This window comes from Anas acuta, chromosome 1, assembly GCF_963932015.1.
Source record: "Anas acuta chromosome 1, bAnaAcu1.1, whole genome shotgun sequence".
Taxonomy (NCBI): domain Eukaryota; kingdom Metazoa; phylum Chordata; class Aves; order Anseriformes; family Anatidae; genus Anas; species Anas acuta.
Window position 1 is genome coordinate 147,731,869 of NC_088979.1, and position 14,521 is coordinate 147,746,389.

Sequence of the window (14,521 nt, forward strand, 5' to 3'; positions counted from 1 at the left end):
TTCTCCATGACAGCTGTTGATGTGCTTCACATGAAGAAAAAAAATACTTCTGTGAAATAATTTTTATTTCAATGAATTGAAAAGTAAACCAACTTGTTATATCAGAATGAAGTAACTCTCAGAATGGAGTAACATATAACTCTTCTATTGTATTGCTGTTATACCTTAGAGTTGTCTACTTGCACATCAGACACGTGCCCTTTTTTCCCAGATTCCTTACATAGCTCTGAGAAGATATGAGTAGGTGGAAGCAATGTGGATATTTTCCCTACTTAGGTAGCAGAAAGACCTTGGTTACTGTAGTTGAACTAATTTGCTTATCTGATGTTCAGGGCTTTGGTCACAGAACAAGTGTCTGTCATCACCAGAAGAAACTATTTGCCAAATCCCTTTGGGGACTGTGGACTGGTTAGGACAAATGTTTAATATTGAGAACTCTATGAAAATGTTCTGCTGCACTTCAGCTTAAAGACAATTCTTGGCAGAACCTAACAAGGTGGTCCAACTTTTAAACAAAAGGCTTCAAATACATATCAGGAAATAAAGTATTAGAAAAAGTCATGGAATTGGCAGAAAAGACTGATTATCAAACCTACCTGCATCTTCAGGAGATAGAGGGACAAAATGTGAACTATCAAAATGTCGAGTCAGTCTTTGCAAAGAATATTAAAATAACAGAATAACAGTAGGTTTTTTTTTTGTTTGTTTGTTTTTTAACAAACTAGAGAAAGAGAAGTAAAATAAAGGATTTATATAAACTATAAGAGGGGCTTAAACAACATCAAAAACAATCCAGTAGGGTCCAAAGTCTATTTTCTGAATGTGAACAATAATGTTGATACTTCTGACTAATGAGAATAAGGTAAGAAAAGAGAGACAGAAGTAAAATGAAGGATCAATGCACTACATTTGGATGGAGATCAGAAAATTTCTGTGACTGAATTACAAAAAAGCTGTTATGTAAAACTGCATTTTAATAAAGCTACAAAGCTGGGGATGGTGCCATACGACTAGAAAATATGAAACAGTTTCTGCTTTAAAAAAAGAAGATAAAAGCAATCTGGATAATTACAAGCAGGCTAGAAACTGCAATAACTGATCTATTCAAAACAATATTAAAAGATAAAATTAGTTAACTCTTCTCTCACTATCCTATCTTTTATAGCATTAAAAGAAGAAATGAAAGATAAAAGTAAATAGGGCTAAATTTCCAGGCATGTTTTGAGGTTTGTGGCAATGCAACCATAAACCACTTTGGCACAAAAAAGCAAGATTTCACATACTTCCTAGGATGTGTGCAATTTCCTCTTGTGGCTGATAATTATCTGTTGCAACAAATTCAGACAAACAGAAATATGAGAGATGATCTGGACATCTTTCCCTCATTAACAACAAGGGAAACCAAGAGAAAAGAATTAAGGAAAATGGAAATTTTCCCTTTTGAAATGGCAATGAAACTGGCTAGACAACAGAGACATAGATTTGATGCAGGTGCGCTGAAATTTACAAAGCTTCTAGAGCCCATACATCCTGCTGAGTCTCAACCAGCTAACGGCGTATGGTGATGGGCAGCAGCAGTCATCCTGTCCCTTAGTTCTGTGCACTCATGTGCCAATTCTTCCTACTAACTATTTTTGAACCTCTGGGCCAATTTCAACCATGTCTGGCACAAGAATTACTTAGTACTAAGGAGTTAATATTAATTACCTCCAAGTATGGTGCCTGACAAAAAGGAAAAAATGGCTAATCCTAGGTAAATAAAGATTCAAACCCACACCTCAGTGAGCCAAAGGCAGTAACAAAAGCTGTATAGTTCTCAGCATAAGCATGCTAGGTGCCCAGTCAGCACATGGCTTGGAGCTAGGCGTGATGCCTCTTACTCAGCCCATGGTTAAGTGATGATGAAGAGAAAGGATAGTGGCCAAAGCAGAGGGAGAACAGAGAGAATATTGTAAGCAACAGGTATTGCAGGGACACGAGGACACAAAACGCTGTGGATTGAATGGTGCTCTAAAAAACAAACAAAAACAAACAAACAAACAAACAAAAACAAGATAGAAATCAGCACAGAATCAAATTCCATTTTTTTGCTGGTCTTAGAATGACTTGAGTAAAGCTGTGCTTGCATTAAATGAATCACTGTGTACAGAGATATTCAGTTTGTTTTCCTCTAACAGCAGTTACTGTGCTTGTGAAGTTAACTCAGCAATATCAGATTTATCAGATCCCCACAAGAAGCAGAACACAGATAAAACTGTGTAGGTTGACTAGATGTCAATACAGAAAATTGATCATTTCTGAGCATCTTCTGAATGCATAAAATGATCACGTGCTCAGTAGCTGCTCATATGATGAAAATCGCTGCAGACATATATATGGACTGTTTCCATGATTTTAAGTGAGAAAATGTGTTTCCTGAAATTGTATTGTAGTCATTGTAGCACATACTTCATAGCAAAGACTAACTGTTCATTCTCATGAGTACTAGATCACAGAGGAAAATAATTGCTTTCAAAAGTAAAATCCTGCACCTGTTACCCCGTTCCTCTCAGGACAGCAGATGTGTTTAGCTTCAATGTGAGTGCTACTTTGTCAAGAAGAAGAACAGACATTGCTAAAGTGTGAAGGACATCATGCTGACTTACAACATTAAAAGAAAATTGAAAATCTCATCATTTTATTGAGTCAGTCAAGGGATAAGCAAGAATTAATACCACTTCTGATTTTTTATTTTTTTATTTTATCACGGTTCTTTTGTTTTGTAAAACAAGCACGCAAAACCATATTTAACATAGAGCCAAAAACACATCATGTATTTGTGAGTATGCCTACAGGCATGATTCCACTAAGCATTATTTGGGAAAGGATTTTTTTCTAGTAAGACCATGCTAGTCTGAAAACCACATGAAAAGTACTTTGTATCAATGCATCTTAAAGAATATTTCAAAGGAGACCTGTGTCTCATTATTCTTATTAACATTTTACAGGTTAAAAAAACAAACAAAGATAGAAGTTAAAGGAAGCAGGATGGGTGTTGCTGATGCAGACTCATCTCAGATCACCTAATGCTCTGGGTACTACACCAGGCTGGTGTTGTGTTTTTTTTTTTGTTTGTTTTGTTTTGTTTTGTTTTGTTTTTGGTTGGTTGGTTGGTTGGTTTTGCTGTTGTTGTTTTGCACATATCTTATACTGCACACTTTGGGTACCATTTCCAAGGGAAAACTGGAGGAATATCTGACGTACCAGAGGGTTGTGCTGCCATTCAGAGGGACCTGGAGAGTCTGAAGAGCTAGGCTGAAAGGAAGATCAATGAAGGGAAAAGCAAAGTCCTGCATCTGGGGAAGAACAAGCCTGTGCACCTGTGCAGGCTAGGAGTTGACTACCTAGAAAGCAGCTCTGCAGAGAAGGCCACCAGGGGTCCTGGACAAGACATTGGCCATGACCCAGCAACGTACTTTCATGGCAAAGGCAGCTAACAGTATCCTCAGCTGCATTAGGAAGAGCATCAACAGCAGGTGGAGGGAAGTGATGCTTCCTCTGTATTCAGCACCGGTGAGGTTACATCTAAGTAGTGAGCCCAATTCTGGACTCTCCAGTACAGGATATGGACCTACTGGAGCAAGTTTAGCACAGGATCACAGGAACTGGAGCATCTTTCATATGAGGAGAGGCTGAGAGAGCTGGGACTGCTCAGCCTGTGGAACAGAGAAGGCTCAGGGGGATCTTATTGATGTGTTTAAATACCTGAGGTGAGGGATGAAGACAAGGGAGCCAGGCCCTTCTCAGTAGTGCCTGCTGACAGGGCAAGAGACAATGACAAAAAAATGGAACACAAGACATTCCATCTGAACACACAAAAAATCAAATATTTACAACAAGGGTGATCAAACATTGGAGCAGGTTTCCCAGAGAGGTTGTGGAGTCTCCATCTGTGGATATGTTCAAAATCCAAGTGGACACAATCCTGGACAATGTGCTCTAGGACAGTGCTTGAGCAAGGGGCTTGGCCTAGATCTCAAAATGTCCCTTCCAGCCTAACTGGTTCTGTGATTTTATAAAAAAGTAAATAAAGCCAGCTCTTCCTCTCAACATTATTTCAGCTATGGTTCCAATGAACAGAAGAAACACTGCTTACTTACTGCTTTTGAAGAACAGAAGCTTCCATCTAACCTTAGAAAAGGAATCTAACTTTGAATCTTTAGCACACAGGTGTACTTGTTTCCCTGTGCTCTTCCAAAGTAGCTCACCATCCTCCACACACTACTGGGAACCCCTTGCTCTAGGATTAGTTTCTCTGCAGGCAGCCAGACACCCAGAATCAAGGTGCTCCAAAGCCCAAGTTCACTGTAGATACAGCCCTCTACATCTTATAGAAACCTATCTATAAATGCTCCATAGGTAAATTGGTATAAGTTATGTTGCAGTAAAATAATACAATTACCAGTCTTCCTCTCAGACTTCTGATTCTTCTAATTCAATGTCATGATGCATTGCCTGACTAAATATCACTTTGATACTTTAATTTATCCTTAGCATATCATGAATGATTCACAGTCTTATTTAATATCCACTTTTCAAAATCTGGACTGAATACTGACTTACTAGTTTCTCTTCTGCTTTTCATTGGTGCTTGTCACTATAAATCTGAGTGCTTTGCAAACATGAATGCATTTAATTTTAAAATATACCCCTGAAGTGATATTTTTATACTGTCTGCAAAGAACATTTTGCAGTTTTTGGTAATGAATGTGAAATATTTAAGTCATTTTGTTCTGAATAAGTATTTAAACCAGACTTTTCATTGATTTCATTTGCACCAATGAATGTTTTCATTTGTATCAATCAATGTTTAATATTTTTGTAGGTCACATTCAGAATCTACAATCAGATATTCCAGAAAATAAGAATAATTATGTTACTACTGATTGGTAAAAAATTTGTTTTAAGGTACTTCTTTAACACTGGGGAGATCTGCATGGTAAGCAAGAGGAATTTTGCAAAGCAGTATTCAACTACCTTATATATAAAATTATGTCCTCTCCTGTAGCTTTCCATCTCATTCTTTTTTTTTTTTTTTTCTTCCCTTAAGTATATATAAATGAAGATGGGTTCCTGCAGAAAACTACCTTCCTGAAAGCACTGAGAGTACAAGATAACAAGATAAAGCCTCAGCTTTAAAAACCAACACCATAACCATTCACAAGACTATTAAGAACAGTTGCATGATGGGGTACACAAAAAACTTTGTAAGAATGGCAAACTGTATGCACATCAATTCACTGAGATTGAAGGTCTTTATAAATTCACTTCTATGGAGAGAGATTATCAGTCACAGAATACTGTGCTGTTCCCAAGCTTCTACACTACAGCTTGTGCAATAGGACAAAAATCTATTAATACCTATATAAGGGTAGAATTAGGCCAACAAAATTCCCAAAGAAGAATATTCTTACCTTTTCACCCTCCTAACCACAATGTACAGCAATACAGTCAGTTGTGCCAATTAAGTTTTTGTTTGTTTGTTTGTTTGTTTGTTGAGTTTTTAAGACAACATTACATATGCAACCCATTGCATTTTAAAATTGAGTGGTTTAGGTGTGATTTGGCTCATAAATAATTTTTATCCTATGCCTAACTGACAAGTATTCCTTGACTGTCAAAAAATGAAAATATTCTGGATATGCTTGTGATGTGAAAACTAATGATTACTGAAATCTTGTAAAAAAATAAAATACTTGAAAGAACTCACAGCTGAAAGAACAGCACAGACTATGCAGATTTACATGTACAACTAATAACTAAAAAGTAGTAGAACTATAACCCAATAACGAGTCAGAATTAAATATTCAGAATTAAATATTCAGAATGAAAATCCTCCTCCATTTTCATTCCAAAATAAAGACTGAATTATAAATCTCGTGTATAGGTGCTTTCTAATTCTATTATATTCTGTGCAATTCAGGATGCAGAAAAGTTAATTTCCTACCCAGACATATTGCTCCAGTACCACAGAAGTACACTAATGTCTTCCCTTGTAACTTACAGAGGAAAATTTCAGAAACTCAGCCATCTGAGACAATGATTGACTTCTAATCAAAGCACTTCTCTGTTGTATGAAAGCTGAGAGTACAACTATCCTATAGCAGATTAAAATACATAAAATTATTAAAAACAAATTTTATTTTTTGAGGGGGAATGATTTCTGGTATTTTCTTTCCATATTCTCTAAAGGAAACAATTTACAGCAAGACATGTCTGAAAAGCCTGAAAGTCTGTCCTTCAATTTATCCTATTAATAGATTAAAAAAAAAAAAAGATATGGTTTGGGGAATATATTACATAAGCTTAACTTTCATCTCCCAGACAACAGACACTCATTAAGTTTTGTGTTAAATTTTCTCATACAGGTTCTTCATATTCCTTGATCTACGTTTATTTCCTCCACATACCAAGGACTATGTGCAGCCAAAGAGTAGGGAATATTACAACAGATTTATGTTACCCGTAACGACTCTTGTTTCAAATGATCTGTAAATGCAAGTTTCTCTATACGAAGCCTTCAAACCATTTCTGGTTTTCAGTTGTTTTCAGAATTAATTTGCAGAACCTCCATTCTACAAAATGCATAAAAATGGGGTGAAATCTAATCACATGTTATTTACTATGCAGTAACTCTTGAAATAAAAATACTTACAAGACATCTCACAATATTTTTTAAGCATGAAAGGAAAATGGAAAGTGGCTCTGTCTAGTAATCTCAGTTAATTTCAGCTGATTATTCTGAAGCATATAATTGTATAAAGCATTATCTTTTTTTTTTTTTTTTTTTCTGCACAAAAGGAACTCAGTTACTTGCAAATTGCAGTTCCTGAGCCAAATTCAACAAACTGTGATGCTGTAAGTGGATTTGCAAATTTTATCCAGCTCTTCCATTAGAAAACATAACAATCTACTTTGAGTATCTAGGCTGAAGCACAGCCATGCTGGGATTTTAGCTAGTTTCTTCAGAACTTCAGTATATCAAACACAAACATCTAAATTTCAACTAGATTTAAAGTACCACAATGGCTAAAACCACGAAATGATTTATGTACTTTTAGAAAGCACAGTTACGATTTAACCCAACCAACCATAGAATTAAAAATAATTCTTCATCTCAAGAAATGTGTTTAACAGGGGAAAATTGGAAAACTGGTTGTAAAATACTGCTGGCCACCAGCAGTAAAGTTGACTATAAATGCCTGCCTGCTTCAGAACTATTTTAATATTCTTGGCAAAAAAATTGTAGTTATTGTTAATAGGGGTAGGAATCTTTGAGGTTGTTCAAATTCCAGACCAATATTTCTTAAACCAAAAGATGTATGGCTCCAAACTGCAACGTATATGTGATGAAAGTGACTTGTCCCACATCTAAGAATATGAAAACCACTTAGACAGGACCAGATTGAATGCTACTTATGGGCACACAAAGGAAGCCTAACACCTGATGACTTTGCAGTGTATGATGTCCAGGATTTCACAATATACAACAATTGGCACTGAAAAAAATCAGCAACAATTTGAAATCTTGGACAAACACACACTGTCCTGAGATTTTGGCTGGACATAATCCCAAAAGGTTACAACATTTATTTTAGGTTTCCTTGTTTCACAGGAACAACAAACTTCAAAGTAGGAGAAAGGAAAAGGCATCTGAAAACCATTGTGAGTGGGAAAACCTGCAGCTACTTTCACTGCTTATGTTTACAGTAATTCCAAGGACTAGGAGAGAAAGCTTTCTGCAACAGTCATATTTAAAAAGCCTTCTGTGAAGTGGCCTAGCACACCTTTGGTTAGTAAATGGGCGTCAACAGATGTATTTTTTTAACTGAAAGATTTCCTAAGCTCCAGTTTTCTACACTATACTGACCAGCAAAATCAAAAGGAGCCAATAGAATTATGAAAACCAGGAAAGCCTAATCTAACTGCAACTGAAAAAATCGCTTACCTACAATTTCCTTTTTCAGGATGTGTACCATAAAGCAGGCACGCTGCATCCTCTACACAGAATGTATTTTCTTCTATATTTTCCAATAGAAATGCCTCTATATTTCAAATTCTGAGGTCTGAGGAGTTTAGCACACACATATGACACACTTACTCCCTTCTGCTCGTTTGTGGATGAGGGAAAACCAGAATTCATTGGTGCTTACGTTGTTGTCCAGTGGCACTGCAAAAGCAGCATTGCTATTGCTGATCATGGGTTGCAGGCCTTGCACTAGCTTTCCCTTACGCTAGCAGCACAAGGCTCTAGTCTTGGCCTATTATTGTGCTTGTTGTCAGCTTGTTAAGAGTTCCAAAATGGAGCTTGGTGTGAAGCTACTCTCATTACAACATGGAGTTTAAGACTGGGATAGTAGCTGAAATGTACAGACAGGAGACTATAAACAACGTAATGATGGTCCATCACAAGTCACTAAAAAGTTTAAACCTTGTGAGCTGGGAAAAGATTGCTTTACGCATAACAAGAAAAGAAGCAGCTAAGCATGAAAAATCCAAATAAGCAATGGGGTAAGGTACCTGGTGTAGCATGGAAAAAAACATTCTCAGGCATTGCACAGTAGCTTGGGGGGCAGACGCCAAAGGCTGAGAACAGCCTAGAAATATAAAACTTCTTAAAATGAAGGCAGCTTTTATAACCGGGGTGGTGCAATTATCACAGCAATCATCATCAGAGAAGCACAGTGGGACTGTCACAGCTACAAGCCGACTTTTAGCCCCAGCTTTTCCTCTCTCAGCCTACCTAATTCTTCAGGGATCTTTTGACCCGCCAGCTAATCATCCATGGCTATGTATAGCATTTGGCTAGTTCTTTTTCTCTAAAGATAGATCAAAAGAATGTATGCACATTGCCTTAATTCTGTTCATAAACTTATGAAAGAAAATTAGAAACAAAGTGGTACATTTAACTTTTTCTCTAGAGGCATGTTTATAGTAAGCTGTCATTCCTAGCAATTAAAATGATTTACTTAAGTCCAATCATTAACTACAAATTTTTAAAAAAGGTAAAATGTAAACACACACGCAATTCAGCTTTTACAACCAATTTCTGTGAAAGAAACCAACCTTGAACAGGATGCACAGTTCCACTTACAAGGGCAGTTCATAACTACTACAGGGTAGCAGACCATCATCACTGCAACATCTGGTAAGAGTGTGGGGTCTTGAGAAAGGCCTGTATCCATCAGACCTGTATCCAGTGTAGGTGGCAAGACTAGAGCACGAGAGTCTATAGAGGAAATCCAGACCTATTCTACTACGTACTGAAGCAGAGAGAGACGCCTACTGTAGAACAGTATAAAGCAGTCATCAGACAGTTATTTGCTTTTGTAATCAAGGGATGTCGTCTAGGAAAGCAGTACCCCTGGTAAGAGTTTTGGGTGCACCTGCCCCAAAAGAAAATACAATCCTCTTCTCTTAGGAAGCAATCTACCACGGAGGACTATTACAAGAAAGCTTTCAAATGTAAAGCAGGAAAGGTCAAAGATCAACATGGTTGCCCTGCTCTTTAGGTATCTGGAAATCGAAATGGAAACGCACAAAAAGTAGATGCAAGTACATGCAATTTTGAATGAATATAAAGGAAAGGCTCAGGCAAGGAAGCATAAAGGCTGAAAAGTAAAAATGAATTTATAGTCAGCAAGGAACATAAGTGGCAACACTGAAATGCCTTATATTTAAAGGAAATAAAAAAGAAATACAGGAGCTTAATGGGAAAGAAGAATAAGCAGCATGCTGTGTGGAAGACTGAAATACTCAGTTCCTTTTTTATCCTGGCTTTGTAAAAAATGGTGATGCCTGATCGTAAACTTGTACATTTAAGTCTGTACAGCCTGAGGATAAATGAAATGTAGAGCATCCTTAGAGAGCTAGATGAACAGTCCATGAGTTATCAGTGATCATTTTTGCAAACCGATTATCTTGGACATTAGTAAATACCAGAGGGCTGTAATAGGGAAATGTATCTTTAAAAAGGACTAAAAAGAATGATTTGGGGAATCTGTATGTTTGTAAAATTTATATTCCTGACAAGTATTAGAACAAATTATTAAATAGACAATTTGTAAGCACCTAGAAGATATGAGAGCAGTAAAACAAAAGCTAACATGAATTTACCAAGAACATCCCTCTGTCAAAGTCACACAATTATCTCCTCTAACAGAATGGCTTGCCTAATGGGCACAGCCATAGATATACCAACTTTTAACTGTTGCAAATTGTTTTGATGCTATCCCATATTGTATTTCCAGTAGCAACCTTAAATCTAATTAACAATTAGATCTGGGGCAAAATGTTTCAAAACCCAGCATCAATAATATTTTTATTATCAAAGCAGATGAGCAAACCAAGTGGTTTTAACTTATTTAATTGATAGCTTAGAAAACAAATAGAATATACCCCAATGGCATTTGCAAAGGCCAAGTTAAGATAAGCCAAAGCACTTGATAAGCAAAAATCAGAAGTTGGAATCATCTTGATAGTTAGAGAAATTGATCAAAAATCAATGCATAAAAGTGCAAAATAATGTAAAGAATCAAACGTAGAAATACAAAAGGGGAAAAGAGCAGCTAATGAGCATTATTGTGGGAACAGATCCAGTGATTATAATTATTGCAAGCTAAACATGTATCAGTCACATGATACTGTAGCAAAAAAGAAGCTAAAAATTTGCATTTTGCAAATGACTACATCAGACTAATAAGATATTATCTGTTCATGTAAAATTTGCCTTGTTATTTTTCTTAGATGACAAAACTATTTATGGATGAAATTGTCATGAATAGATTCTTGTGCATCTGGAAAGCACATAACAAACATGGGAACCAATATACATCTTTCTTAAGAAATCAATTTGCCTGTAGCACCCCTGTTGGCTCTTAAACCTAAATGCAAGTAAATATTGAATTGCTGTTTTGAAAATTTGCCCTTGGCCATTCAAAATAAAATCATTTGAAATAAATTATCATCTAAATTTTCCTCAGCCATAACAATTTCAATATATTTGATCACATCATTTTTGAATATACGTCTTCACTTTCACAGTTTCTTAAGGCATACTTCAGGCTCGTACTTCTCACTTTCTCCAGCATGCTTTAATGATTGCAATAAATAGGACCAAAAAACTCTCTTTAGGTGTTAATAGGCTTTTATCAAACCAAAGCATATCAATCAATACATGGCAGCATATAATCCTGTCTTAGTCTTACCATTAATTACTGGGGTATAAACAACAATTCCAACCAAGTTTGGATCAGATACAGTAGTGTCCAGAATAAGGCCACCAATACTGAAAAACAAAGTACAATATGTAGAATCTGGCAAACAGGTACATTAATTAGTATTTCAAAACTTTTTTTTTTTTTTTTAAATAATTTCAGTCTTGTAATATCTTCAAGCCATGATTTTCTGCTCAGTTCATCTTTTTTTCCCCATTACTTTGTCCTCTGCTACAGACTAACATTGCTACAGTTGCAGATTTAGATATTAAAATTGACTTCTTGTATAACAAAGACCATAGAATTTCAGACAATCACTTGACTTTTAAGATTCATAGCTTTCATTTGATTAAATCACCTCTTAGATCAGTGTGCAGTTTTGATAGGAAGCTGCAGGAGATGAATACTTCACTGTTTCTTTTATTTGATACAGTACATCTCTGTTCAGTCATTTCCACAGGCTACTGCTGGCTTCCCCACTCATTCCCATCTACGATTTAACTATGTAACTTCATAATTTTTGGAAGGCTGAAGTTTATTCCCACTCTACATTCTAGGGGCTCCTTGAAAGTTTCTTTCAAGCACAGTCAGGTGTTATATAAGATATACAGAGACACAGACGAGAGACATCAAGACAAACAAAGACAAATAGACTTACCTGCTTATAACCATGGCAGTTATAACAGGCTCCCATCCTGAATGGAGAACAGTTCTGGTAGCTGGGTGTTTGGCAGCTATGACAATCCCCATAGGAGTCAGAGCCAAAAAAAAGGCACCAACTAGAGGAGATACGTAGTAATATGTCTCTAAAAAAAAACAACCACAGAAAAACAAAATAACTGCTTTGCTTTCCAGACATTCATAAAAGTTATTCCTAATGTAGAAGTCTAAAATAAATTATATTCTACATCATTCATTTGAGGAATTTTCATAGTCTTTAGCACTACTGTACCTAACTTTTCAACTACTGCATCAAACAATATGGTGTAACATCTGCCACCTGTGATCACCTTCTCCCATCCCATCAAGGACAGAACTATCTGTGTAAAGTATAAAGTTTTTAAAAACATCTTTATATGATGCTTGATGATAAAAATGCAATAGAGATGTGCAATATAAAACATTGTTATGTCTGCTAAAAAAAAAAAGAAACAACATATTGAAAATGCATTTTGTTTATATATAAATTTGTAGCATATGTAAACCTCCCTCTTTCCAAAGCACAGATAATATGCTAATCTCCCCAGAAACAGCATATCTAAAATGATGCAGGCACAATATGTAATACTGAAACATTTATATCAGTAGTTCAGTTGCTTTATAACCTGTCTGAAAGTCTGGAAATTCACAGCCACAATTCTGCTGCCTGCACCTATCCATCAGACTGGCATCATATTTCATAGGAACACAATTGCAAATATCAGTAAGGGAGTACCATCATAAAACAAAACTAATAATGCAAAGGGCTGCCTCCAGAAAGAATAATATTTTTCAGATTAGTTCAGTCAGAGAGTCCCATCCACTCAGAAGCTATCCCAGTGATCCAATTCAACTGTGGCAAATATACGTATAACTTACACAAACACCTCACATTTACATACATTTAATTTTATGAGCAGTGTGGCAGTGTATTTAATATTAAACACTTTTTGTTTAAACTTTCAGAACTTGGACAACTCAATGCAAAATATATTTTAAATAAACAGGTTGAAGTAGTTCACATAGAACACATAAACACTTGAACAAAGAAGAATATCCAGTATGTATAAAAATATCCTACCCAAGCATTATGGCTTATTACAAAGTCTGCAAGTTCCAGCAATTACTACTTTGATGTTATCTTGGTGAAGGGATGGAGAACAGCTAAAATTACTCCTGAAAGAATTGCTGTAGTGTTCTTGGAAGTCACTATCCTTCTGCATTGACTGGTAACAGCCTCTGCAGCAGAGCCAGCAGAAAAGAGACTAAGATTCCTATCACTTTGCAAGCTAAAAGTAGAAAGCTATCAGAATGAGAATGAGACAAAACCCAAAAGAGAAGTAATTTTTCCTTTCCTTTTCTAACTACTCTATAGTATATTATCTGCTTCCTTTGTGGTGCCTTTTTTTTTTTTTTTTGTCCTTTTTTCCTTCTTCTATGAACTAAGAGGTGTTTAATGTGAAAAGATCTGACTCAAAAGAGTACACATAATACATTACTCCTTTATTTGATAATTACAGCTTTTTAAAATCAAGCTTATAAGAGAAAAATATATTGATGTAAAGTTCTTGACCTCTTTGTCATGTGGACCACTATTTACTGCCCAAGTAAATGCATTCATCACTCCACTTGCGAAGTAGAAAGATCTCTGTGCGTACTGCAGTGGGTCCTGTGGAATGGATTTCCTGTGGAAATCTGTTTACGTAAAACTTTTAGACCTCCTTTTTTTTTTTTTTTTTTTTTTTCCTTTTTAAGATGTTAATCACATTATGTTCCTGCTACTTGGTCTCACTCCCTCTATGTCTGTTCTGTCTGAGAACTGGCTGAATGGCAGGTCTCAGAGGGTTGAGATCAGTGGCAGGGGCAGTAGCTAGCAGTGTCCCCTGGGGTCAATACTGGGTGCAGTACTGTTTAACTTACTCATCAGGGACTTGGATGAAGGGATAGAGTGCCTTCTCAGCAAGTGTGCTGATAATACAAAACTGGGAGGAGTGGCTGATACACCAGAGTGCTGCAGTGCCACTCAGGAGGATCTCAACAGGCTGGAGAAATGGGCAAAGAGGAAACTCTTGGAATTCAACAAAGGCAAGTGCAGGGTCCTGCACCTGGGGATGAATAACCCCATGCACCAGTACAGGCTGGGAGCTGATCTGCTGGAAAGGAGCTCTGAGGAGAAGGGCTTGGGGGGTCCCAGTGGACGACAAGTTGGCCATGAGCATTGTTCTCTTGAACAATGTTCTCTTGTGGTCAGTGTTATCCTGGGCTGCATCAGGAAGAGCATTGCCAGCAGGTCAAGGGAGGTGATCCTCGCCATCTGGACACAAACTTGGGTTTGTGTTCTAGGATCCTGCTCGAGCAGGGACGTTGGACTAGATAATCTCCAGGGGTCCCTTCCAACCTCAACCATTCTGTGATTCTGTGATTATGACATTTTTACCAACACAAGAAAGGAAATTAAAGTTCAAAAAGGTATGGCATTTTACAACAATTTCTTTTTTAATCCCAATAACAACTTAAATAACTTCTTAGAACATGTTGAGCAGAAAAGAGAGGATTTAACTATCATC

The 14,521-nt window shown here is 36.6% G+C and overlaps 1 protein-coding gene across 1 annotated transcript in view; it reads right to left on the reverse strand.

Annotated features, from left to right (window-relative positions):
* The window catches only part of SLC41A2 (solute carrier family 41 member 2), a 59,068-nt gene that overhangs the window by 15,452 nt on the left and 29,095 nt on the right, over positions 1–14,521 (reverse strand). The window contains exons 7-8 of the mRNA XM_068664386.1: positions 11,914–12,061; positions 11,247–11,326 (exon numbers count right to left, since the gene is read on the reverse strand). Of these exons, the coding sequence (XP_068520487.1) occupies positions 11,247–11,326; positions 11,914–12,061 (228 nt within the window). The remainder of the gene's footprint in view (positions 1–11,246; positions 11,327–11,913; positions 12,062–14,521) is intronic.